The following is a 26347-nucleotide window of genomic DNA, read 5'->3' as shown; positions in this document are numbered from 1 at the left end:
TATATAATTTTAAAAACAATTTATATTCATGAACTGTGTTATTATATTTTACATCGCTCGCTGTTTGAATGAATGTTTAACAGTGAGCGCTGCTCGCTAGCTCGTTCATTGGGAACCAGTTCGCTCCGAATCAAAGCGGCTCTCTTGGCAAGAGAAGCGAGCGAACGTGCATTCATTTGTTTTTCCACGTCTGAGAGTGTGGCACGTCGTGTGGGTGGTGTGCGCGTGAAAGACGACGGGAACCTTTCGTTTTTCGCGTTTTGTTTTTGTATATATTTCGAACAAAATACGTCTATAATTGTGTATATAGTGTAGTTAATTTTCATTAATTAATTAATTCAAACAATACCACAACAAACTGACCCAATGTCATGTAACAGCCAAAAACCAATTAAAACACAACAAAAATAATTCATTACAAAACGTGCAAAAAACGTGCGTCAGTGTATGTGTATATGTGTGTGCGATTGCGAGTGTGACAGTGAGCGTGTGTACTAGAGTGTATTGTTGTTGTGCGAAACGCCTGCTCAGGACGAATTTAAATAGCTAAACAATTAAATTTAAGGTAAGTTTCTCGAAAAGATTACAAAAATGCATAAAAAGAACAGCTGACGCATACGAAAACAACAACAACAACAACATGCGCAATAATGTGTATGTGAGAGGCAGCACACACAAAAAAAAACATTACCTTGCCTAAGCCCCAACCCCTTACACAGGCCCCGGCCCCTTTTGGCAGCAGCCGAAGCCAACGCTTCAAGGGCGATGAACTACAACAACAACAATATGAAGAGGAAGCAGAACAAAAACACAAAAAGCAAAGTCACAAGAGTGTGACAAAAGCTTTTGTGGCGTTTCGTGATTTGCTTTGAATTTTTGCACTGTTTATTTAACATTTCGGTATTGTTGTTGTTCCTGCTGCACTGTTTGAATTTTTGTGGGCGTCAAAAATGACGTGATAACAACGCTATACCGTTACCTTATTTATGATGGAAAAATATCAGTGATAGACATGCTCAGCTTGTTGTTGCTGTCGTCGTCAATGCCACCCCACGTTACGTTTTTTTCTGGCGCTGCTCTTACTTCTTACTGCTCTGCTCACGGCAGTTACTGTTACTGCAAGTCTCAAGCACGCAGGCCCCGACACGCGCGCAACAGTATCGTCAGCGTCGACGACGAGTCGTTGGCGCGCAGGCAGCAGCAGCAGCATAAATGTCAGTGTGTTAGTGGGGGCCCGCTAAATATGTTATTGTTGTTGTTGCTGTTGTTTGCCTGCTTGATTCGTATCTCAATACAAATACTTGTTTGCTCTTTATATTTTTTCTTTCTTTTTTTTGTGCGCATTAAAGTGCGTAGTAAGTAAATTGGGTCAATGTTGCCATTTGACCCTATCTTTAAAATTGTTATTGTTTTCGGCAGCTGCTCGCAGAAATTAGTGATAGAATGGAGAGGGAGAAGTATAAGACTTGAGACACAATATCAGTTTATGCGTACAGTGACTCACAGCTGATTTCAAACAGCGCTTAGAAAGTTTAGTAATCATTTATATCAACTAAACTAAAACAGACATCAAAATGGTTTAATCGCAGCTTGTAGCCTAATTGTTTAACTTATTAAATACGAACTCATTTATTTTTTGAGTATTTTCCAGAAAAATTCAACAATTAAATGCTGAAAAATCAACCATTAATAATGTCACAGCTTATTTCAACCAGTTAAAAATTAATTTGGAAAACTAACTTAACATATACTAAAATAAACATATATTAAAATTTTACGCCCAGACGCTGGCTCAGCTTTATTTATATTTATATTTGTTGTTAAGCGATACAGTTATGACGCATTTACACGTCGAGAAGTCATTAACATGTACAACATCTGGTTTATTGGTCAAAATAATTATTACTAGAAGTATTTCTCGTTAATATTTACTTTGGGGCGCGGTCACAACAAGCAATACTTATGCTAATAATGGGGCATAGTTAAATAAAAGTTGTCATTGTTGTTATCAAGCTCATAAATAAACTTTGTTTAACGCTATTAGTGATGTAATTTTACGTATAAGGTGACGATAACGCCTCGCAGAGATTACGGATTTTAGATAAGCACACAAATGCTGTTGGTATCGATAGGCGAATCCATTGTCACGAGAAAGACTGACAAAGAGAGGGAGGGAGAGAGTGAAAGAGAGTAAGGAGGTGTAGTCATCAATCACAGCGCACTGACTTCGCATTTCTTCTTTTTGGCCACAATCGCGTCGGCGTGTCGCGTCTTTTGTTCTTTGATTCTTATTTTTCTTCAGCATCAGCTTTTGCTTTGTTTACTGTTCTGCTCTGCATGCGTTGATGGAGCATCTGTTGGCGTGGGGCCAACGCACTGTTATCCATAAGTAAGCTAGTGATGTAAAAATACATTGATGAAGCGACGATTTGTCTAATTTCATTTTTCAAACATTTTACGTATTGAATTCACTTTGAGTTGGTACATTTAAGTCTAATAAAGTGAAAAAATATCATTTTTATACCTAGCCTAAATGCAACCTGACAAAATACTTTTTATGAAATCCTTTAAAATTGGAAGTGAAATTCGGAACAATCCTGTATGTTTTGTTTTAATTTGGCAATGAATCAATCAATTAATAGATAATCATAAAAAATTGATCTCATTCATTTTATTTAGTAATTTGTCTGTGATGTAAAGCAAAAAATTGTATAGAAATAATAATTCCAAATTTAACAGCTACTTTCTATATTCTTTTTAAAATTGTAATAAAAATTGTTGTATTCAAATCGATTAATATTTTGGATTTTTCCCGATGAGTCAACAATTCGATGTTTTCATTGCACTAAACATATTTAACTACGTTATCGACAATGCTATCGATAACAGTGGATGTACTGCATTTCCTACTATTTACGTGTTATTTGCCCACACACTTGTTTATTTGCTAGTAGACAAAAGGCAATGCCGACTCATTGTCGTCGCCATGTCTGCGCCTTTGTCTGAGCGTTCGTTCTCTACCTGCATTTAATTCGAATCGTACACACACACACACACATGCAAGCATACATATGGTTCAAATCACAGCTGTCATTTTTGACCTGTCTCAACAGTGTTAAAACCCCCTTAATGCCTTTATAAGTAGCATTTAATGAACCTTCTTGGAATTTTAATGACAACCCAGAAATGGAAGCAAACAAAAATATTTGTAGATATGCATTTATTACTTTATCTATGTATGAACTGCGTCGACGCAGCTTTTATCTGTTAACTCGTTTGCTTATCTCATAGCCCAACTGCATTGACAGTTAGAGAGAGAGAAAGAGTTAGAAGGGAATGTTTCTTATCTGCATTTATTATTGTTTTGACGAGGCCCAACTGCGACTGAATGTGGCAAAAGTGTGCTGCCTACTATACACATCATGAAAACTTAAACATATAAACTACAATGTGGCTAAATGCTTATGTGTGTGTGATTCTTTTTATCAGCAATTAGCAACACGTAATTGAGGCGTAACATTTGCTCTGTTCATCTTCGACAAGGCGCGTGTTGAAAATTTAACGGGTAAAAATAACAGTGCTTTTTACAATTTTTCATGTATTTTTTAGCTTTCGATAGTTATTTGACTTTTGTAAAGGCTTAAACGTGTCTCTAATCACTCATTGAATTATGAATGGGAGCCTTCGAATTGGAGGTGAACCACAGCGCAAGTAAAAAAGCACAGCTGTTGTATTTCTCACAAGTTTAAATATTTTCTAAGTGATTTATGGCCGTCGAGCGATGTGTGCAAACAATTTTTTACTTGAATTAATTAATAGACACGCAAACATACAATAGTTAACAACTTATCAATATCGACGTTCGCTTGCTGATCGCAATTTGAAGTAAATAGCGATTCTAAAATGAAAGTTCAGTTCTAAGCAAGGCTTAGTTATAAAATGAATAACAGCCGCCCTTGCTGTTAAATGTAACATTTGTCTGTTACATTTTCTGTGTTCTGATTAATGTGCGTGTGTACAGTTAGTTAAATTATTGTTTTGACAAAGAAAAAAAATTCATTTAAATTCATTCAGTTTTATTATTATTTAGAAATGGTTAAATCAAAGGGATCTCATTATTTCGTTTTTTACTTATCAAAAAACTAGAAAAACAACAAAAAACTATCAAATTAAATGTGGAAATTTTTTATTTTGTCAGATCAATTACTTTACGAACTGTACAAAAGCAATCGAAATGATTTGATCAATTGAGCTCTGCTCTAAATGATCAACGCGATTCACTGGGCGTGAACGCCGCCCATATGGCAGTCACAATCAAGAAACTAGCTTAACAACAATAACAATAACTGAAACGTAGACCTCGTGTTCGTTTTTTTTTATACATATAGTAATTGTAGTCAATACGTTTCAATTTGAGGCGCCAATTGAATTTGAATTTGTAACATTGTTTTGATCAAATTCTGTTTAATAACTTCCCAGGAATCGACCTTCAATCTATGGGGGCAACAAACGATCTGATGGCGTTGTTCTCAATTCACAATTCAATAAAAGCAAAACAACCATCATAATACACTCTGAAAGTTCCAAATGACTTGGCATTTCCACAAAAAACATATGTTTGTTTTTTTGTTTACTTAGTATATGTTATGTCCCAGACAATAAACAATGAATTAACTGAGTATTTGGTGAGAAATCTCAGCTATAACATGACCTACAGACTTTATGAATAAAACAAATTAGTATGAATTTTTATCGATTACATTCGATTTATATTATAGTTGGAAAGAGTCTAAGCTGCTTGATCTTCACCTGACATTGTTTAAATTATGTAGCATTTGTTGTTTTTCGCATTTTCATATAGGCAATATACCCAATAATGGACTACAGCGCATAAAAGTCCCCCTGAATAATTGTGAATTATGTTTTTGTTTTGTTTTGCTTTCATTTCGCGAATATATATCTACATATATCTAGTTGGCTCCCATGACGTCATAAGTAGGCCCCAGCTGAAAAATTTTCATCATTAGTAGCGACAAAAGCGAGAAGAGGAAGACAAAATATTAACACAGTAGTGTGAGGTTTGGGGAGGGGAAAACATTTATGTTATATCTCTCGCATGATCCTTGACGTAGCACAAAGTATCATAGTGATCAACACAAATGGATGAATCATCCGCGTGATGTGGAAACTTATGACATGGAGCAATTTCTGTGCTTTGTTTGTAGTCGAGTCGAGTGGGTTGACATTCGAAAAGGGGGGAGGAGGTTGGGATCACGCCACAATAATATTTTGCTGTTTTTTTCGGTCTATAAGTATGCTTGTATATGTTTGTGTGCTTGTTTGTACACATACAGTTAGTCAGGCAATTGTATTAACAAAAAAAAGTTAATAATTTATTATTGTTATATTTTTTTCTGATTTAAAATAAATAAAAAGAGATATACAAAGAACTAAACTTTTTTTAATAATAAAAACCAGTATGAAAAGTTTTTTATTTGTCAAAACAATTATTTGAGCAACTGTGTTCAAGTTTACAGACCTCGAATCAAATTGAAATTTGTACTCTAGCGTTTATCAGCAGCTGCCGGATGGATTCCCGATTCTAATTGTGCCGGAGTCGGAGACGGATTTAATGACGAAACATGTTTTGTCATTTAGCATGCAATTACTATTTGCCTAGCCATAAACCGAGATTAGACGCCATAAATAATAAATAACACGCTCATCCAGCTGTTGTAACCACACATATATACATATATTTATTTACTCATATGCCAAATATAGCTTGCCTTTGTACATATGTATAAACAGTTATACAAGAAAGTGTTTGGACAAAATAAAAATGCACATTAAGTTTTTTTTTTTTTGTAATAATATGTGAATTTAAAAATACTTAAAAATACACATTTTTTGCAGGAGAAATTGTGTAAATTTTTAATGTTGTCGAAAAACTTTTTTCACGTACTGTATATGCGTTGTTTTACGATCTTCCATTTCCTGTTCTCATCTCTTTTCTTTTAATGCGAATTGCATCCCTCGTTTTATCTAGGCCTGCTGCAATCCCTTTGCTGTCTCTATTTGCCCCTCAGCCCCTTCATATAATATATACACATCAGGAAAACAAAAATCACATATATTTATTTCTGTTTTCTCACTCTCTCTCTCTCTTTCTCTATTTCTCTTCTTCTTACAGACCATGCATAAGGAAAAAGTTTTAAGTACACAAAATGCAAATAAAGCAAACAACAAAGAGCATAAATTAAATGGATCAACAAAAGAAAATAGTGATAAAACAGGTCAGTAATCGATATTTGCATCAATAACAACAATAATAACAATAACAACGACAATAACAATCATTTATTGAATGACGTATCAATAGTATATCTAGATTCTAGATGATAGATTCTACGCTAAGTACTAGGAATATTTGTAATTTTGATTGATCAGCGACAAATAAATGAACACATAACCTCAATCGATCATATCAACAACTTGTCATGGACATTTAAATAAACCCTATACCCTTAAGAATGATAAATATTTTCTTTTATGACTCAAAAGAAAAAGCCACAACAACAATGTAGTATATTGCAGCTGGTACAGTCACGTTTGTGTTTGAACTATAAAAATAGAAAGTTTCGGGAAAACATAATAAATAGTAAATATAATGCGGGTACCCTATATCAAAGTATACATTGCTACTCCCCCTACACATATTGAATCATCCAAACTTGTACTTAGATTGCACATATCAAAGTTAATCATTTGACGGACTCTGACAATCGAAATCGTTATACAAATAACACGAGGCCTCGAAATGCGTATCTTTGACGTCGACGCAGTTCATCCATCCATTCGTAGTCGTGACACGTTTTTGCCGGCTTAGCCGACTTTGTATAGTGTACAAATATATACACATTTTTTATAGTACGGTGGCGCTATCAGTTTCGCATTTGTGGGCAGCCACCAAAATGGAGCAAAGAGTATAAAACACGCGAGCCACGTAATAACCGATTGATCGCTGTAGTCCCGACATTTCCAGATAAGATATGCATTATTCTGGTTTAGACTACAAAGACCCAAAAGCGTCAGACACTTGAAAACAAAAAATAAGGCAGTGACACTTGTAAGACACTTAAAAAGGGGGAATCTCTTGGATCTATAATGAAAGTACGATATCGTCTGGTAAACAAATGTTATTTATTTGGTTTATTATGGGTAGTAAAAGGTGTTATAATTTTGTCTAGAAGCGTGTCATCATTAATAGAGGAGTGTTAGACCTCTTAAGTATATGTAAGAATACCTATATATATTTCGTAACTGATTTGATACAGACATGTCCGTGTGTTTCTATGCAAACTGATCTCTATGATTTTAAGCTATCTTGAGGAAAATTGGTACAGGGTTGTCTTATTGCCGCAGACAATACAAGAACATGTCAGAAACAGACGGATCGGATAATTTATATCATTTGGTATAAAAAACTTCGTTGTCTTTAGAGATATTCCAGACATTTAATATTGTCTTAAAATATTGATTTAAATCGGACTACTATAACGTATAGATGTCATAGGAAAGATCGTACTGAAATCAACATTTAATGTGAAAAACTTTGTTCTTCTTGAGATCTTTTAACAAAATACACAAATAGTGTATCTGACATTGTCTTACATATCCAGAAAAAATATGCTTAAAATCGGACTACTTATTCATAATGCTGTCACACGAACTATCAGTCGAAAATGGAATAGAGGACTCTTCAGGGATCTCAATTCTTATTAAATTTCTTCAATTTCTTAACCAAACAATCGTTATTATCTTTATATTTACAGTTAGCCTGCTGAATAAAAAGGATGATAGCTGCGAATATGATTTGGTACCACCCGATGGAGGCTGGGGTTGGTTAGTTCTCTTTGGCGCCTGTCTGACCAACATACTCATCCCCGGCACCATCAAAAGTTTCGGTGTATTATTTATTGAGTTTACGGAAGCTTTCGAAGTCTCGCAAACGAAATCATCTTGGATACCGGCGTTATGTTACTTTCTGTATAGCTCATTGGGTAAGTGTTTGGGTTTAAAAGATCTCTACTGTGATCTAACTAATGTGATGTTTTTTCTTAGGTCCTGTTTCGAGTATTCTTTCAGTTAAGTATTCTTACCGTACGGTAACGCTGATAGGCGCCGTCTCTGCATCTCTGGGCATGGTATTATCATTTTGGGCATCATCTGTTGGATATTTGTACATCAGGTAGGTACCTAAAAAAAAAAAAGTGGACAACTTTAAGTCTATCATTTAATAAAAATAAGCAATTAATTCTGGGAGTACTAAAAATTTAAAAAAATTTTGATCTCTGCTTGTGCGTCTGGCTCTAAAAAAGAAAGGAATAAAGTAACTTTTGGAACCCGTTTCCGATTACGTCCAATGACCGATTTGCCAGTTTAACTTGATTTTAATTGTACTCGTATATATATATATAATATTTAAATATTCTTAAGACTTAAACAAATGCCTTTCTTTCTATTGCAGTTATGGCGTACTTGTCGGCATTGGAGCGGGACTTTCCTTTCCCCCCACTGTGTATATTGTCACCTCGTATTTTGTGAAGCTGCGAGGATTGGCCAATGGCCTCTGTATTTCGGGCAGTGCCCTCGGCTCGATTATATTGCCGCCTGTGCTGCGTTGGCTACTGGAGGCATATGGTTATCGCGGATCGTGCCTCATCATGGGTGGCATTACATTGAATGTGCTAGTGGGTGCACTGTTCTACGAGCCCGTGGAACAGCATATGGTGCGTGTGCCGCGTGCTCGTCAGGCACTCGATGATATTCCCGAGGAGGAGGACGTTGGCATTGTGATGAAATTCGAGAATGTGGATGAGACGGCACAGAATCAGGAGCAGACCGTTGAGAAGCAATTGCTGCCATTTAATTCGCCACCATCGCCACTTTATCTGCCCGATGATGCGGATGACAAGCAGCAGTTTGTGCGCAGCGCCTCGGCAGCTGTTGTCCAGAGCTATGCCAAGCCGGGAGACGAGTTCCAGCCACGTGTCAGAAAGATTAGCACTCCAGTGCGTCTGCCTCAGCGCAATCAAACCTTCACTCCTGGTCAACTGAACTCGCAAACGTCGCTGTACGCCGTGCCCGAGGGCAGGTCCAGTTCCAACAAGCTCACGCTAAGGAATAGCTCTCGGAATCGTCTGTCCAAGCGATCGCCATCGACCAGTAGCTTTTTGTACATCAGCACACCGTATCATGGCAGCACGTTGTCCTTCCAGCCCAAGGAGTTCTCCTCTCATCTGTCGCTTCGTTCCGCTGGCAGCGCCGCAGCGTCAAATGATTCAGCTGCTCCGGCTGCCGCTCGAGCGGATGATACAAAGGGTGGCAAAGAGGAGCCAAGTCAGCGTAGTAAATTCTTTGATCTAAGTCTGCTGAAGGATCCCATGTACTTGGTCATACTCATCTCGAACTCAACTAATGCAATCAGCTATACAAATTTCATCATCCTGCTGCCCAGCTTTGGACTCGCCAGATCTTTTGACAAATCCTTGTCCGCTTATTTGTTATCTGTGGTCTCCGCAACGGATCTAATTGGACGCATTGGCGGATCAGCGCTGTCGGACATGGGATTCATACCCAAGACGTGGTACTTTGTGGGCGGCTTGACAGTTTCCGGCATTTCATTGGCCCTGCTTCCGTTTGCCTATAGCTATGGTAGCGTCTGCTTTTGGTGTTCCCTCTTTGGACTCGCCTCTGGCATTTATGTGGGTATTACGGCCGTCATTATGGCCGATATGCTGGGCACGGAACGTCTTACTTCATCCTATGGCATCAGCCTGTTTGTCAATGGCATTCTTCAGCTAGTGGGTCCGCCACTTTGTAATTACTGGACCGAAATGGTCAAAGACTACAATCCACTGTTCCATGCCCTTGGATTGACGCTGCTCGCCGGCGCCAGCTTATGGGCGTTTATGCCCTGGATTGAGCGACGCAAAGCCAAAGAGGAGGAGAAGTTGGAGGCCCAACTGGACGAGGAAGCTGTCGATGGCTATTAAGCCACAAACCCACGTACAATTACACTTAGTTGTAAGGCTTTAAATGCGTACAAAGGAGGAAATCATTGAAAATGGAGCGGAGGAAGAGAAGAATGCAGTAGCCGAATGAGAAACAGAACGAAGAGAATAAAGGAATGTGCAAGAAAATTGGACGGGGGATTATAATGAAGACGTAGATGAAGGTAGACCTAAAATGGCATTGGAAATTTTGGAAATTGTTAATTTGTTTCTTCCATCAGCTTTTTTTGTCTAACTGTTAAGTCTTAATTATTATATTGTATAATTATTACAATTTATTGTTTACTTAAAATCAATTTATAGCTTAAGCCAATAACAAATGAAAAGTGTGTGTAGAAGTGAAAAACTTAAGAAATGAAAAATATTTTTTCTATAAATATGCTAAAGAAAACAAAAAACTAAAAAAAAGCAGTAAAAACTAAAAATTATAAAAAAAAAAATTACGTCTTGCGTTTTATTATTAAATATGGAGCTGGAGTTGGTGGAATATTATTGCTTTTAGCATTCTTCTGGTAGATTCTATTGAATTCAGGGACTATACGACACAGATCAGCAACATTTTAAATTTGAGTTCCCGTATATTATATTCCAATTATCCTATATTAATAAAAAGAATTTGCTCACGGGATTCTTAATCCATGTTAAAAGTTTCTTTCTATAAGCCGATGAGTAATTTTATTTAATCGTTACGATCCCTGACTAAAAGCATCAACACTAAGAAAATAAAAGTGCTGACAGTATCTTTTAAATTTAATTTAATGTCTCTTTGCTTTTAAGCTCGATGTCCTCCCATCATATATATATAGTATACCAAATATCTCCAACTCTATGCTTATAATTTGCATTCTTTGGGAATCAATTTAATTAATTATGAAGTGAAACTGGTACAGAATAAATATATGCTTGATAAATATATGTTCGAGAAGTATACAAGTATAGATAAAAGTTAAAAAATAGGATAATAAACGTAAATTGCATGCATAGCTTAGCTATTAAAATGTCGTGTATTTATCGCGTAATCGCGTTACATAAAATCGTAATAATATATGCTTTCGAGTTTGGCATTATATGCTCTTATTTTTTGGTTTCATGAATCCCTTGGAACGCAGAAAGCGCACAATGAAAGGCGTCGAACCGAGTGTAATGCTAATGCGAACCGGTGCAAATACTTTGTGGACGGCATAGGCCGTGACAAAGGTGCTGCCCACAGCTATTTTTTCCACAATGGCACTCGACTCAATGCCAAGGAATTCCAGAAGAGGCACCATGTTTACTCCGCTGCAAATAGATATAAAAAATTTATGGAAATTAGATTAATATACAACTAAAATGTTTTAATAGTGATTATATTGTTAGAATTGCAGGCAGATGATCGGATGATCAGTTAGTTATCCTACCTGGAGATGAGCATGTAGAAGCCACCTAAAGATATCAGAGAGATACCTACATGGAATGCGACAATAGTGGCACCATAGTCCTTAAAGGCTCTTTTCAGTTGCTCCTTCTTGCTCAATTGCTCGGGTTGAGAAGCTGTCTCTGCGGAAACGGGAGTAGTTGAAGCTGCTGTTTCGGATGCCTTCGGTGGCGGAGTTGCTTGGGTGCTGTAGCAACGTCGGGAGCCTGCGGAATGTGAGCAGTGCGTTTATGATATGGAAATGCGTGTTAGACGAAACGCATGCGCCAACTACATGCAACAGGTTACAGATTGCTTAAACAGGGGCAACAAGTGTCAGTTTTAGACAAAACAGCTGCCATCTCTCACCTTGGCCATTGTGGTTGCCCAGGACCGTGGCATTCTGATCATAGGTCACCCAATCGGCCCGTGTGTTGTCTCGCAAGGCACGATAATGCGAGCTGTGCATATTCTGCGATGTGAACTTGTACTCCTGCGACCACTGTCCGCCGGGCATGTTCAGATGCGAGAACTTGTGCATGCCACCAAACGGAGTGGGCACATTGCTCTGCATCACCGCATTGAGGCTAACGGCACCGAAGCAATCGTACGACTGCACATGCAAATCCTGTACAAAGTTCGCACCCTGCGACGCACTCAAGCTGTTATCGGTGGTGATGTCAATCATCGAGATGGGTGCATGTGACATCACCATGATATTGTCCGACATGTCCCTTGAGCGTTGAGGGGAAAATCGCGTTGACTCTGCGGCATCCACATTATGGGGTATGGGAAGGGCGGGGGTGGGGTCCGGCAATGCGTTATTGAGAGTATTGGCGCTTGTGTGAAATGGTTGAATAGCTAAAAATAAAAATATGTATACAACCAAACGCATTAACACATAATACATAATATGGAAAAGTATTGCGCAGTTGAACAGAGTCCAATTTGCATACATTATATACAAATATACCATATAAAAACTATGTACATATTTATAATTGACAAAAATGCTTAAAGCGCGCAAATTGAATTTAAACTACGTTTGCGTTCACTACTCTATTATCTGCTGGCCAATCACAACAACTGTGAATTAACCATTAAAGGGCCTTCAATTAATATAAACTTTATGACCTCTAAGATTATCAGGAATGTTAACTAAACTATACCTGTATACTTTTTTATGTACTGCACACCGACTGGTTGACGCGCGGCACGCAGCAGATACGCTTTGCTCGTATTGATAATCATATTTGCTGTATATGTTTGCGGCTTTGATTAATAACAGAGAATGTCAACTTCACGGCGACAAAGCAAAAAAATGTATAAACAGCAGCGGCACTCGCCCTAAACCTGTTGTGTCTGTGTATGTGTGTGTTGGTGAGGAGCACAAAAAACAGCTGGTTTCAAGCACAGGGTTGCTCTCGTTACTCGTTACTTCCAAAACTAACTATCGATATAAATATTGAAATAACAATAGTATCGATACCTTATTATCGTGAATACAACCCTGTCGTGTCATTTGGGAGTGAAAATGCGAATTTATTTACAAAATTTGCCAATGCGAGAAAACGAAGGCGACGCGTAATAACAAAAAACAAAACGAGTTAATAAATTTGTCACCATCCCGAAACGCAAATGTCGTAGTGAAGAGGGAGTGTGAAAGTGTGTGCAATGATGTGCAATGCTCGCGAAGAGAAAGAAGATACTGAGGGAGAGCGAGGCGCTGCTTTTGTGGTCAAGATGTGATTTGGCTGCAGATACGACAACCAAACAACGACCAAAACAATAAACCCCGCGATCAGGCTAAATTTAGCGTCTGTGCAACAAGAACAATAACATCGCATAATCGGAAAGCAAAGCACAACAACAACAACAACGAAAGGAACTGTAGCAACAACAGCAACATCAACAACTTAACATACAGAGCGCGCGCGTCTGTGTGCGTGTCTGTGTTTAACTGTGCGCGCGTGTGTGTGTGTGTGTGTGTTTGTGTAGAAAGTGCGCACGTCAGGCGTTGGCTGTCGTCGCAGTCGAAGTCGCAACCATGTCCAGAATTACATTGACCACGTTAGCACACAGTGGTGTTGGTATTGGCAGTAGCAGCAGCAACAACAACAGCAATAACGATACACGCACTGGAACGCTCACACATCTGATGGAGGATCACCAGCAGTCGGGAACGAGAAATGTGCTGCCTGGCCGAGGATCGTCATCTGCTGCTGCTGGTAGTGGTGGTGGTCCATCCGGCCTCATATCCGATGGTGCCGAACGACTCCGACGACAGGGCAGCCGATTGCAAACCTCGCGATTTGCCTGCATGCGATGTTGCGGCAACTTTCTCACCTATTTGGTACGATTGCGCAGCACGCCCGAGGAGCTGGAGCAACGCTACAAATCCAAAGAGATTGATAGGTTTCTGGAAAAGGAGAAGCATACGTTTCGACGGCAGGTAAATCATCCACACATAACATATTCACAATCTTGCGCATTCCGTTTAATTAAATAATTAACATTAATTTACTTGGACTCACACATGCACACATACATTTATTCACGCACAAATAAATATTTTGTACATACAGTGGCTCACAGCTTATTTGATCTACTAGATTTTTAGTCGTTTTGATGTGATTGCTTAATTCAGATACCATAGATATTCACAAAGTTCAATAAAAAATTATTATGTTTGAATGTAAATATTAGTTTAAAAATCAGCACTTCTATTTTATTCATATCTTTTTATCATTTAAAGATAAATTCATTTAAAATTTGCAAATATTTAAGAGTATTGGGTCAAATATGCTGGCAGCCACTGTATATACAACATTCATCCGGTTGTATGGCCCGCATGGGCCGCCCAGGCAAACAAATAAAACGTCAGACGAATTTTCACTTTTCTCTTGCTGATATTGTTGCTGTTGTTTTTGTAGTTTGCTTGGGCTTGGCTCTGACTCTGGGTTTTATTGTTGCATCATTTAGGCAATCATTACAAAAAAGAGTCTTATTCACACAAAAGGCATTCAATTAACAACATTTTCGTGCTGCAGCATTTGTTTTTGTTGTTTGTTGTTGTCTTTTTTTATCGGTCAAGGTTTCAATTTCGCACATTATTTAAATTAGATTTTATGATCCTCTTTTTCCAATATAAAAAATTCTAAACTTTGTAGCTGAATATTGATCCGATTGTTTTGTTCTGTGTTTTCCTCTATTTGGCTAAAATCTAACTACATATATCATAGCTACAAATTGCAAATCTTAGAGATAGTCTTTCTTTAAAATCTTATTTTACAATTTATTTTGAACACTAAATATTTTATATATTGCTAAAAAACTATAACTGATAACACTACTGAAATAAAATAGTTTATCTTTGCCGAAAAGAACCTTTTATTTTGACGTTCTTAAATAATTGTTCAAAAATTGAGCAAAGTCATATTTTCTAGTTTTATTTTAAACTCTAAAGAATTGGTTTATGCTGAAAAAAAAACGTAGCTTACACTCTGATAAGACAATTTATTTAAATTAAATGCTGCATTATTTGTATGTTTTGTTGTGTTTACAAAAATTATTATTAAAACAATTCTAATTTAAAATCTGATTTTAAGCTGTAAATAATTTTGTTAAATAAAGTAACTGAATAAATTAATTCTCTCTATATAGGTTAAGCTGCTGCTCCTGGGGGCTGGCGAGTCTGGCAAATCCACCTTCCTCAAACAGATGCGCATCATCCACGGCGTCAATTTTGATCCCGAGCTGCTGCGCGAGTACCAACATGTGATATACCAAAATGTTATAAGAGGTGAGAGATAAATAAGATATTTTTAAAGAACTTTAATTAACTAATATTTTATTTTTGTAATGACAGGTATGCAGGTCCTCCTCGATGCGCGCGAAAAGTTGGACATCTCTTGGGGCAGCAATGGACGCGAACAGGATGCCAACGACGCCAAATCATTGGAATGCAATGCAATAGAGGCAGCTAGATTTGTAGAATATGCGCCGTTAATACGGCGCCTGTGGCAGGATCGTGGCATAAGGCGCGCCTACGAGCGACGACGCGAATTTCAAATTGTAAGCAGTAGATTAATCGCAATGAAAACATTGCCAGTAGAGAAGAAGGGTATATTATTGTTCCGCATTAGCTCTTTCCGATATAACACTGTCCGTCTGCCTATCTGTATAAACAACTGGTCCCAAGAAACTATTAAAGCTAGGACAAGCAAATTCGGCATACATAATATCAATCTTACAGCTTAATATTATTAAGATTGGATAAATAATAGAGTACTTATGGTTGTTTTAAGTTTCTACATGAGCGCCTAAATGTATGCAATATTTTTTTATGAAGTTGGAGCTTAAAATTCATTGTTAAAATTTAGTAAGGCAGTAATTGTTTTGCCAAAATGAATGTTTCAGATTTCTCATTAGCATTTAATTATAGTAATGATAATAATGGTTGCTAGAAAAATTTCAAAAATGAGATCTATGGAGTATAGCTATTTTCAAAAGTAAAAATCAAATATGTGAATATTTAATTTTCTTAAAACATTTGCTAGACAGGATATATATTTAAATTTAGTGCTTCAACTTATCCTTTTCCCATCAAAAAGTCTGTGAAAATGCTATTTAATATTTGAAAAATCTATCTAACTGAAAGTAGCTTTTGTAGTCATGTATTAGGTCCAATAACATGCTCAAATTATTTGTTTCTATTGCACAATTTGCAGAGCGATTCGGTCAGCTATTTTCTTGACGAAATTGAGCGACTGGCGAAACCGGATTATGTGCCCACACACAAAGATATACTGCATTGTCGCAAAGCAACCAAAGGTGTCTACGAGTTTTGTGTCAAAGTACAGGTAAGCTGCAATTACCTTCTTTTAAGCCAATTTTTTTTAAAGGCATTTGCATATTTGTTGCAGAACATTCCATTTGTGTTTGTCGATGTGGGCGGACAACGTACGCAGCGACAAAAGTGGACCAAATGCTTTGATACCTCTGTCACATCGATTATATTCCTAGTGTCTAGCTCCGAGTTCGATCAGGTGCTCGCAGAAGACAGGTGAGTGTTTAATAAGATAAAGACAGGGAATTAGAATTTAATTGCTTAAATTTATTTTAGGAAAACCAATCGCCTGGAAGAGTCAAAGAATATATTCGATACCATTGTGAACAATAATACGTTTAAAGGCATTTCAATAATATTATTTTTGAACAAAACCGATTTGCTGGAACAAAAAGTACGCAATCCAGAGACTGATATACGCTGGTACTATCCACAATTCAATGGCAATCCGCACTCACTTTTAGACGTCCAAAACTTTATGCTGCAAATGTTTATGAGTGTGCGTCGCAGCACAAGCACAAGTCGGATCTATCATCACTTTACTACTGCCATAGACACGCGCAACATCAATGTGGTGTTCAATTCGGTGAAGGACACGATATTGCAGCGTAATTTAAATGCATTAATGCTGCAGTAGTCGTCACCTGATCACCCCCATTACGGGCCATCAAAATCATATCCACGAATCTCGCGCCAGCTCTGGCAAAACTGTCTACCATACATACATACAAAAATATATACCATATATAGAACAAAAAAATAAAAACAAAAGTGCCAGGCTGTCAGGAATGTTGAAGAATTTTGTAAAGGGCCGACCCAAATTGTTGTTAACTTTTTAAAATGGTTTAATTATTCATAAAAGCTTGTATTAAATGAAATTATTATATTATTTTTAGCATTTACATGTAATATTATGTATTTTATTTATGCATAAATGTATATATTTCATTGTGTATGTGTTCGTATGTGGCCTGCTAATAGACTTTATTAATGCTACCCAAATCAACTAACTAACTCAATTATTGCAGCTACATATATTGCTATGTATATATATATACATTTTTTTTTTACTCAATATCCTTATGCCTTTTTGCTACTATGACGTTTTACAAGGATATATACCGTGCACATACATACATCTATATATTTATATATACACATATTTATACTCTACTTTTGTATATGTAGAGCCGAAAGTCTAATATTTACACATATACAAATATACTGTAGTTTATACAATTGAGATAGAAAGAGAGCTTATTACTAAGCAAGAGATTTTCTCATAGAGAAAGGTCTACAAAACGACAAATGTACCAATTAAAAATAGAAAACACCAATATTTAATAAATTAAACAAAAATTTGATAATACAAAATGAGTTATTATTGAAAATATTCGTTGGGTTTTAGCTGACCGTATATCAACTCTATTCCAGGATCCGCCGTTCCCAAAACTTTGCTAAAAACAGATAAAATTTCAAAAATTCCACTTTATTATATATTCACAATTAAAATTTTATTTGGTTCTATTTAATTACAAAGTGATGTTATCATTTTGCTTGCGGCATTTGTATATCTCATATTGAACTACGTGTTTAATTTTTGGAATGTCATAAAATCGTCTCTTATATACTATTGCAAGTACGCCAATGTATAATTAAAAAAATATACATAAATTATTAACGGGGAAATTAAAATAAATACGTATTTGTAAGTGATAATATATAAATATGTATAAAAAAGAGAACAAAATGTATAAAATATACAATAATACTCTTAGAATAATAACATAATGTGCATTGCCTTGTAGAGATATTAAATTAAAGCATAAATTGTGATGCTCACAATTCAGATCAAAATCTGTTTCAACAGTTAATACTAAGAAAATCAGGCGTACTAAGTCTACTACATCCAAAGGAGTTTTTAACACAAATATTTAGCATCCATAGTCAATAAGTTCCATTTTAGCTGCCAGCTTCCAAATGTCCTACTTGTGTGAAATAATAGTTCAACCGGCTTGACTAGAGTTGTTGCCGCTGCCAGAGCTGTTTGATCCTCCACAGCAATTGCTTTGGGCTGCTTTGGCACTCAGGCTGCCCAGGCCAATTGAACTGCTGCCTTCGGATTGACGCTGTGCGGCAGCAGCTGCAGCACTGCTGCTATCCTTACTGCGCGCTTGTCCGATTAGCTCGGCAGCAATCTCATAGAAGAGACGCTCGACGTTCTCCGCCTCTTTGGCGGATGTTTCCAGGAAGTACATGTCATGTTGCTTAGCAAACTCCTCGCCTATTTGGGTGGGAATCTCACGATCATCGCGATCTGTCTTGTTGCCCACCAGTATTTTGAGCACCTTTGAATTGGCATACTCCTGAATTTCCCGCAGCCAGTCAGGTAAACAATCAAACGTAGGTTGGCAGCTTATATCGTATACAAGTATCAGCGCGTGCGCTGATCTATAGTAACTTTGTGTGATGGAACGGAAACGTTCCTGGCCAGCAGTGTCCCAAATTTGCAGCTTTATTTTCTCACCTTCCACCTCGACGGTCTTTATCATGAAATCCACACCAATGGTAGCACCTTGTCCAGGTGGAAATAGGCCCTGAGTGAAGCGTCGCACCAGACATGTTTTGCCAACACCAGCATTGCCCACGAGCACAATTTTAAATAGGAATTTGTAGTCCTCCATTTGAAGTGACACAGGGAACCTTTTGCCTGCGAATATATATGAGCGAATGAGATATGAGTATACATAGTTTAGCCAATTTAGACACACCTTAGTCAACGACGCGTAACGTTTATGTGTAAACGGTAACGTTCGTAATGGGGGATGGTTTAACTATTGCTTTGCTTAGCAGTTTGAGTTTCACCCATAGACGCAGCTTACGCCACTTTTCATTTAACGCAACTATCTCTCACCTGTAGCTGTGGCGCTGGGTACACGCAACCTACGTCTGCGGTCTAACGGTTGCCGTCGTCTCCAAAGCTGCTGCAAACTCTTCTCTGCTTGTGTTTATTGACTTGCTTGATGATGACTCAACAACTAAAACTGCCAGCAGCGTTTGTTGATACTTGTATTGCTATTTGTATTGCACAGCGCCATTCAATCAAACAGGCACCGGGTTTAAACGAGTTCCAAAACCCTTAAAACATCCAGTATTTAGGCGCAACGCCACTTTACTATTGCTTTGCTAAAATTTCGCTGCGTATATGTAAATATAAACAAATCGATTACTGTAACAACCAGGGCTGCCAGCTCGTTATAGGAAAAATAAAGCTGTTTTTGTTGGGTTGAAAGTTGAAAAAGGCTAAATTTGCATCACAATAATCTTGGAAGTATTTTTTTTAATTAAATATAAGTTTTCATTAACATCCAAAATCGTCTTGAAGTTTGTCATTATAATGTGAACTCAAAATATTTTGTATAGTGCTTCAAGATGGGGTTTTAATCCCAGACCTGATCAGAAGATTAGACTAATCTTTGAGCGTGTTGAGTTTATGTTATACAATGTGCACAAATAAATGTAAACCGTGGTTTGTAAAAACTTGTATTATTATTAAATATGCAAATTTATTATTCATTTGGATTTCTTTTTTAAAAGCCAAAGTTCCTGCTGCCCACTGTTTTAAACTTTTCCCCGCTAAAAAAAACTAAGAACTATCTGGCAGAGCCAGGGCTAATACTTTTTTTTTTTTTTTGTATAAGGGGTATATATATTACGGCTTTTACTATTTGATATTTACATATATTACTCAAACTTTTTAAATAGTTAAGACAGTTTAGTATAGGTTTATATAGAAATTTTGATTTAACTAATTTGCGGGTTAAAAACTCATTTGCTGCCGATATGTGCGTATTTGCACCCATGTGGAAATGTATCGATAGCACAGCGATAATCGATGATTTTTCATTATCATCCCTACATCAACACAACATAGTCAGCCACGCTGTGAAAAATTTAGTAAAAATTGGGAAAACTTGTATTTAACATACAAAATAATTGAAAAGCAAGTTCGTAAGTGATTCTTCGAATTGCGCTGTGCATACCAACAACATTTTTGGTTTCTTCAAACGTGCTAGACACCGAGCAAGGGCGTTTTTTCCCGTCCAAAAATTTCAACATGGCCGAGGACTTTGATGTCGAAGCAATGCTGGAGGCGCCGTACCAAAAAAACGTAAGTGGATCAATTGGTTGCAATTGCTAAATATAGCAAATAAATTAAGCAATGGTTTGTACCAAATGTGTTATCAATATATGACAAACGTATATTTTATGAATGTTTGTATACTCTTTCTAAATAGACACCTACAATCGCGCCGTACGATACGTCCGTATGTACGTATGTATGTAAATATGTATGTTTTGAGCCGTCTGGCACACACACACACGTGTATTCATTCTACACCTTTGTGTGTATATGCATATCCGTGTATATATGTACGTGTGTGACTTATGGACACTGCATACTTAAGTGGTTGTTTTAAATCGATTTTTAACCTAAATTCTTGATATGCAATCGAAAACTGACAAGCTTAGGGCGCCGCATCAAGTTGCTACTGTTGTCGGCAGGTGATAATAATTCTCCCCCACCTCATGTGGTAACTTTATATTATTTAACTTCTGACTGATATTGACACCGATATTTACTCGCTTGCACATTAAACGGCATCACATTAAAGCAAATGTTACCATTATTTATAAATGGGGTACTTTCTACACTGGCTTTTTATTTGGTCGTTTTAGTTTATCTTATCTTTAAAGTACAGCTAGACATATAGATCCAATATTATATTATCTTGTCAAATTCAATTCAACTTTGATTACGATTTAATACCTGGATAAATTGTGATATTATTGTAACTTTAATTTCTTGATTAATTCGACAATATCTACATATTTTGTGACAAGTGGGTTTCAACAAATTTTTGAATACAAATTAACACCTGAGTTGGTTGCTCTCCTTTTCTGTCTATCTCTCTCTAAAAATAAAAAATAAACAAAATCAATGTGCAAATAAAAAAAATATCACACTACCAAAAATGAAATAAAAAACAAAAACAAAAAGCGAGAATAATTCTTAAGGGTGAAATGTCTTTGCAGAAATCGTATAAGCTCAATATTGTTGCTAGTGATTGTTTTGGTCATTCTAAAAACAAAAAGCTGGAGACCATTTGGTAAGTTTTGAATGTGCCAGAAACTGCGAACAAAAAAAAAAAAGAAAATAATAACCAAAACATATCTAGGCATTTGTTTTCTGTATGATTTGTTTCTGTTTTTTTTTTAATGAATTTTGTTTTTAACTGTTGAAAATCAATGAAAACTGAACGTGCACTAAATTTCAGATAAACTCTACCTATTGTCTGGGGCAGCACTACTACTACTCTCACTCACAGACAGACAAGAATGAAAGAAAGAAAGTCTCACAAGTCCACTTCACTGCTCTTTCAGGAGTCGAGTCTGAAATGCCCAAAACAAACAAATATATATACTATCAATTATCAAATTCAAAAGCAAACAAACAAAACAAAAAAGTAATAAGCCAAAAAAACTTGAATTATTTCACTTCACATATCTTAACTTATATATCTATATATGTACATATAGACGAGAGAGCGCCTGCGATGTGTGTTGGCCAAGTGTCTTTAGTCAAATAAGAGCAGCCAAATCAACCAGCCAACCAAACCAACCAACCCAACCAACCACTAGCCAGCGCTAATACCCAAATATCGAATCCAATTTGCATATGTATGGAGAAATTTCGACGTGATCTACTTATGTGTGTGTATTACTGCCTACCAGTATCAGTATACATTATAGGTATATGTCTATTATTATATAGGTATATATATATATATATATATACATATATCTGTACAATTTAGCGATAAGCTGATTGCCGACTTAATGATGCTGATTTTTATTTGTTCTTGTTATTATTAAATACATATATGTATCACTATTACTATTCTATTGCTATAAATTGGCAATGATCTGTAAAATGATCATTGTTGACTTAAGCATTTCTATTTTATATACTTGCAGATACCAAAAAATTTAACTAATTTACTTTGATTTGCTTTCTCTTATTCAAAACAAAATAAACAAAACAAATACAAAAAATACCTCAAAAAATTGTAAAATGAAAATACAACAACAACATCAACCGTAACGTGGGATCAACAACGAACCAAACGTTATGTGTATGTGTGTGTGTCTCTCTATGTGTCCCTCACATGAAAACATGAACAAATGAAAATATCCAATTCTATGTATGTACATTATTGCTTGCGACTTCCACCCATCCATGTCCACCCAACCAACCAAATACCAAAAAAAAAAAACCCTATCTGTAGAACGTCAGTGCGGGCAGCGCTGGACGGGGACGCAGACGAAGCGGCGACAGCGAGAGCGCTGGACACGATGACAACGATGAGGATGAGCGCTACATTGAGAACGGCACACGCTCCTCGAATGGCAATAAAAAACGCAGTCATCGCTCACGGTAAGTTGGATTAATTTTTTAATTAAAAAAAAACAAACAAAAATATTGTCAAATTAAGAATCTTTACTAAGACAAATAAATTTCCATAATTTATAATATAATATATAATATAAATTATAATATGTACATTCTTCTGCGTTTTTACATAAATGTAAATTTATTTAACCATGCAAATAAAATAGATTAGATTTGTATAATTCATGTGAATATTATCATTTAAGTACTTTACAGTATCTTAAATATTTACTTAATTATAAATCTTTCTTTCAAAATAAATGTGTATATGTGAAAGACGCAGAAAATAATAATTATAATTTAAACGCAGAAGAATAACATTAAAATTTTATTTATATTTTGTTAACCTTTCATATTTTCTTTCAATTTTGTAGCAGTCGCAGTGGATCGCGTGATGCCAAACACAGACGCTCCAAGGATCGGGAACGCGAGAAAGAGCGCGTGAGTGAACGCAGCAGTTATCGCGACAAGGATAGAGATCGCGATCGTGATCGTGAGCAGCGTGATCATCGTTATCGTGATGGTAAACGCAGCAGCCGTTCACGCGATGAGCGTCCCAGCGATGAGAAGCGGGTCAGCGGCAGTGGACGCAGCGAACGACGCTCTCGTGAGCGTCGTGGCAGCAGCAAGACAATGCAGCGCGATGCTGAACGCAAGCGCAGCCGCTCTCGTGATAGACGCCGGCGCAGTCGCTCTCGGGATCAGCAGCAGCGCAAACGGATGAGTCCGATTCGAGAACGTCGGCGCAGTCACTCACGCTCCAAAGACAGAAAGTAAGTTGAAAGGAATTTGTACGAGGACTTTAAAAATTGCTGGGTCGATTGTTTGACCAACTTTCAACTATCATAACTTTGTCAAAACTGAAACGATTCTCTTAATTCATCCTGCATTCCAGTTTGATTAATATCGTTAAAAAAAAAAAAACAAAATGTATTCATCAATCCGGATTTCGATTTTAAATCAAAGACTTCTCCTTATCAAATTATGAAAATTAAAAATTTTTAGATCTCAAGTTTTGACTTTTAATCAAGTGTTTAAATCGTAATTAGTATAAAATAACATTTTAAATTTGATTGTGCAATCTTTCATTTTCCTGTAAAAAAATCATGACAAATTTGAAATAAATTTGGACTTGTAAAGTTGCTAGGTCAACCCACTTTAAAACATTCATAACTTTGTCAAAACTAAACAGATCTTCAAGAAATATGTAATTTTCATCATATGTTGACCTCCAACTTAATTCTGAATTCAAATTTTATTAATTTCGTTAAAAAAAATTTTGGTTTCGATTAGAAAGCAATAATTCCCTATGGAATTTTGAATATTGAATATTTTAAATCTTTAATCAACTTTTTTTTATCGAAAACATAAAAATTTGAACATTTTTCGAAATTGTTTTTTTTTTGTACCGGTACGTATCGGTACTGATACCGGAACCGAACGGACAAACCCGAAATAGAGCCTTTTACCGATATACAGATATTTGTATCTGTTTTATTTCCAGCTTTAGTTAGTAAGCCGTAATCATGTTATCTTTGCTTCTCTCTCTTTGCAGCAGTCGCCGTCGCACGAGCTACTCCCCAAGGCCACACAGTGGGCGCGGGCGTGGTGGCGGTGGTGGTGGTCCCGGTGGCAGATCGCCACCGAATGGCGTTGGGGATCGCACACCACCCACCGAGCTCAGTCCTGAGGAACGCGATGCACGCACCGTGTTCTGCATACAGCTATCACAACGTGTGCGTGCCCGTGATCTGGAAGAGTTCTTCTCCAGCGTTGGCAAGGTGCGTGATGTACGCTTGATAACATGCAATAAGACAAAACGCTTCAAGGGCATTGCGTATATTGAATTCGAAGATCCAGAGTCAGTGGCGTTGGCACTGGGATTGTCCGGCCAGCGGCTGCTGGGGTGCCCATAATGGTGCAGCATACCCAGGCGGAAAAGAATCGACTACAGAGTGCGCCACCTCCGTTCCAACCTAAAGCCCACACCGGACCCATGCGGTTATACGTTGGATCGCTGCACTTTAACATCACCGAGGACATGCTGCGTGGCATTTTCGAGCCGTTTGGCAAGATTGATGTCATTCAACTGATAATGGATACGGAGACGGGACGCTCCAAAGGCTATGGATTTATTACGGTAGAATTATGAATAATAATGGTATCGCAACAATGTTAATAAATCTTTTTCCCCATTTAGTATCATAATGCTGACGATGCCAAGAAGGCTTTGGAGCAACTGAACGGATTTGAGCTGGCCGGCCGTCCCATGAAGGTGGGTAATGTAACAGAGCGCCTGGATATGAACACCAGCTCATTGGACACTGATGAAATGGACCGCAGCGGCATTGATCTTGGCGCCACGGGACGACTACAGCTCATGTTTAAGCTGGCCGAGGGAGCCGGCTTGGCAGTGCCACAAGCAGCAGCCAATGCATTGCTGGCGACGGCACCACAGCCAGCGCCTGTACAACAACAACAGCAAACACCATCTATAGCCACACAGTGTTTTATACTGTCCAACATGTTTGATCCGCGCACTGAGACAAATCCAACATGGGATACGGAGGTACGCGACGATGTGTTGGAGGAATGCGACAAGCACGGAGGTGTATTGCACATACACGTGGACACCGTTTCACCCACGGGCACTGTCTATGTCAAATGTCCGAGCACAACCACAGCGGTGTTGGCGGTGAATTCACTGCATGGACGATGGTTTGCCGGACGCGTTATTACGGCGGCATACGTGCCATTGATCAACTATCACTCCATGTTTCCGGATACAATCAGCGCCGTCGATTTGATTGCATCGACACGCAAAAATACTGATGATTAAAATATGATATGGGGTGAGGCAAGCGATAGAATTGCTAAAGTAGCCGCCGAAGGAGCAGCAGCTACGACTACAACACAATATATTGTTATTATTCGTTAAACAAATTTTGTCAGAATTTTTGAATTTTTTGAAAGACTTTTGCCAATTTTGTGTATTGATTCGCAATCTGAAAGAAAAATGGGACACATGAAAAATACAAGTATAATTAAATATATATCTTAATAATATGCATCATATATAATTAGGCATTCCTAACACGCCAAAAATTTCGATTTGGATTTCAATTCTGAACTACTTATGTGTAGAAATAATTAACTTATCACTTTTAAATTTTCCATTTTTTTAAAAGCATAATTTAGACAGCGCTACATACTTACAAATGTATAATGCTATGTAAACAAACAAAATAAAAACATTTTGTAGACAGCAACAAAGAACATAAAATCAAAATAAAAATCGGATTCAACTATTTTATCTTTTAAACCACAAATCGAAATAACACACATTTATTGAAGTTATTTTAAAAATTTAAAAAAAAATTTTGTTTTTATTTAGTCAAAATTCGATAATAATTATCGAAACTCGTGATTGTCGATATTTTTGTGTTTTTTTTAATCAATCGATTTTCTGATTGTAAATAGCGTTGGTTCAATTTGATGAATAAGTTCACTCGTGC

General features: G+C 37.0%; 5 protein-coding genes across 10 annotated transcripts; 3 read left to right on the top strand and 2 right to left on the bottom strand.

Annotated features, from left to right (window-relative positions):
* Positions 1-179: 179 nt before the first annotated feature.
* On the top strand, positions 180-10180 carry LOC117782284 (monocarboxylate transporter 13). Of its 2 annotated transcripts, none has more exons than XM_034619354.1 (5): positions 180-565; positions 6194-6296; positions 7836-8063; positions 8125-8251; positions 8531-10180. In XM_034619354.1, the coding sequence occupies exons 2-5, from the start codon at positions 6197-6199 to the stop codon at positions 10056-10058; spliced, it is 1983 nt and encodes a 660-aa protein (XP_034475245.1). In that variant the 5' UTR covers positions 180-565; positions 6194-6196; the 3' UTR covers positions 10059-10180. The 2 variants fall into 2 exon arrangements, with proteins under 2 accessions (XP_034475245.1, XP_034475246.1); XM_034619355.1 differs by lacking the exon at positions 180-565 and adding an exon at positions 2373-2389.
* Positions 10181-10717: 537 nt separating this feature from the next.
* On the bottom strand, positions 10718-12805 carry LOC117782285. Of its 3 annotated transcripts, none has more exons than XM_034619356.1 (4): positions 12639-12799; positions 11839-12330; positions 11474-11696; positions 10718-11354 (listed from the first exon to the last, which is right to left on the bottom strand). In XM_034619356.1, exons 1-4 carry the CDS (start codon positions 12718-12720, stop codon positions 11141-11143), a joined length of 1011 nt encoding a protein of 336 aa, XP_034475247.1. In that variant the 5' UTR covers positions 12721-12799; the 3' UTR covers positions 10718-11140. The 3 variants fall into 3 exon arrangements, with proteins under 3 accessions (XP_034475247.1, XP_034475248.1, XP_034475249.1); XM_034619357.1 differs by having other exon boundaries at positions 11290-11354; positions 11524-11696; positions 12639-12805; XM_034619358.1 differs by lacking the exon at positions 11474-11696 and having other exon boundaries at positions 11290-11354; positions 12639-12802.
* Positions 12806-12958: 153 nt separating this feature from the next.
* Positions 12959-17205, top strand: LOC117780702 (guanine nucleotide-binding protein subunit alpha homolog). The gene is made up of 6 exons (XM_034617329.1): positions 12959-13921; positions 15133-15271; positions 15338-15543; positions 16200-16331; positions 16395-16534; positions 16595-17205. The coding sequence occupies exons 1-6, from the start codon at positions 13517-13519 to the stop codon at positions 16953-16955; spliced, it is 1383 nt and encodes a 460-aa protein (XP_034473220.1). The 5' UTR covers positions 12959-13516; the 3' UTR covers positions 16956-17205.
* Positions 17206-17815: 610 nt separating this feature from the next.
* On the bottom strand, positions 17816-19530 carry LOC117780703 (ras-related protein Rab-30). Of its 3 annotated transcripts, none has more exons than XM_034617331.1 (2): positions 19090-19530; positions 17816-19028 (listed from the first exon to the last, which is right to left on the bottom strand). In XM_034617331.1, exon 2 carries the CDS (start codon positions 19000-19002, stop codon positions 18325-18327), a length of 678 nt encoding a protein of 225 aa, XP_034473222.1. In that variant the 5' UTR covers positions 19003-19028; positions 19090-19530; the 3' UTR covers positions 17816-18324. The 3 variants fall into 3 exon arrangements, with proteins under 3 accessions (XP_034473222.1, XP_034473221.1, XP_034473223.1); XM_034617330.1 differs by having other exon boundaries at positions 17816-19032; positions 19231-19530; XM_034617332.1 differs by having other exon boundaries at positions 19233-19530.
* A 699-nt stretch (positions 19531-20229) lies between these two features.
* On the top strand, positions 20230-26105 carry LOC117780224 (RNA-binding protein 39). Its single transcript, XM_034616666.1, is given in 6 exon segments — positions 20230-20489; positions 22669-22817; positions 23207-23605; positions 24388-24731; positions 24734-24972; positions 25033-26105. Coding segments are annotated over 6 exon segments (1824 nt in total). The 5' UTR covers positions 20230-20435; the 3' UTR covers positions 25672-26105.
* Positions 26106-26347: the final 242 nt, after the last annotated feature.

Source organism: Drosophila innubila (assembly GCF_004354385.1).
Source record: "Drosophila innubila isolate TH190305 chromosome 2L unlocalized genomic scaffold, UK_Dinn_1.0 4_B_2L, whole genome shotgun sequence".
NCBI classification, from domain to species: domain Eukaryota; kingdom Metazoa; phylum Arthropoda; class Insecta; order Diptera; family Drosophilidae; genus Drosophila; species Drosophila innubila.
The sequence above is the reverse complement of the archived record's forward strand: the minus strand, read 5'-3'. Positions and strand labels throughout refer to the sequence as shown.

Coding starts and splice junctions, on each gene's coding strand:
- LOC117782284 (XM_034619354.1), top strand. CDS start 6,197: ATGCATAAGGAAAAAGTTTTAAGTACACAAAATGCAAATAAAGCAAAC. Junction 6,297..7,835: donor AGAAAATAGTGATAAAACAG/GTCAGTAATCGA, acceptor TTATATTTACAG/TTAGCCTGCTGAATAAAAAG. Junction 8,064..8,124: donor CTTTCTGTATAGCTCATTGG/GTAAGTGTTTGG, acceptor GTTTTTTCTTAG/GTCCTGTTTCGAGTATTCTT.
- LOC117782285 (XM_034619356.1), bottom strand. CDS start 12,720: ATGATTATCAATACGAGCAAAGCGTATCTGCTGCGTGCCGCGCGTCAA. Junction 11,697..11,838: donor GGGCAACCACAATGGCCAAG/GTGAGAGATGGC, acceptor CACATTCCGCAG/GCTCCCGACGTTGCTACAGC. Junction 11,355..11,473: donor TTCTACATGCTCATCTCCAG/GTAGGATAACTA, acceptor ATCTATTTGCAG/CGGAGTAAACATGGTGCCTC.
- LOC117780702 (XM_034617329.1), top strand. CDS start 13,517: ATGTCCAGAATTACATTGACCACGTTAGCACACAGTGGTGTTGGTATT. Junction 13,922..15,132: donor AGCATACGTTTCGACGGCAG/GTAAATCATCCA, acceptor CTCTCTATATAG/GTTAAGCTGCTGCTCCTGGG. Junction 16,535..16,594: donor CAGGTGCTCGCAGAAGACAG/GTGAGTGTTTAA, acceptor AATTTATTTTAG/GAAAACCAATCGCCTGGAAG.
- LOC117780703 (XM_034617331.1), bottom strand. CDS start 19,002: ATGGAGGACTACAAATTCCTATTTAAAATTGTGCTCGTGGGCAATGCT.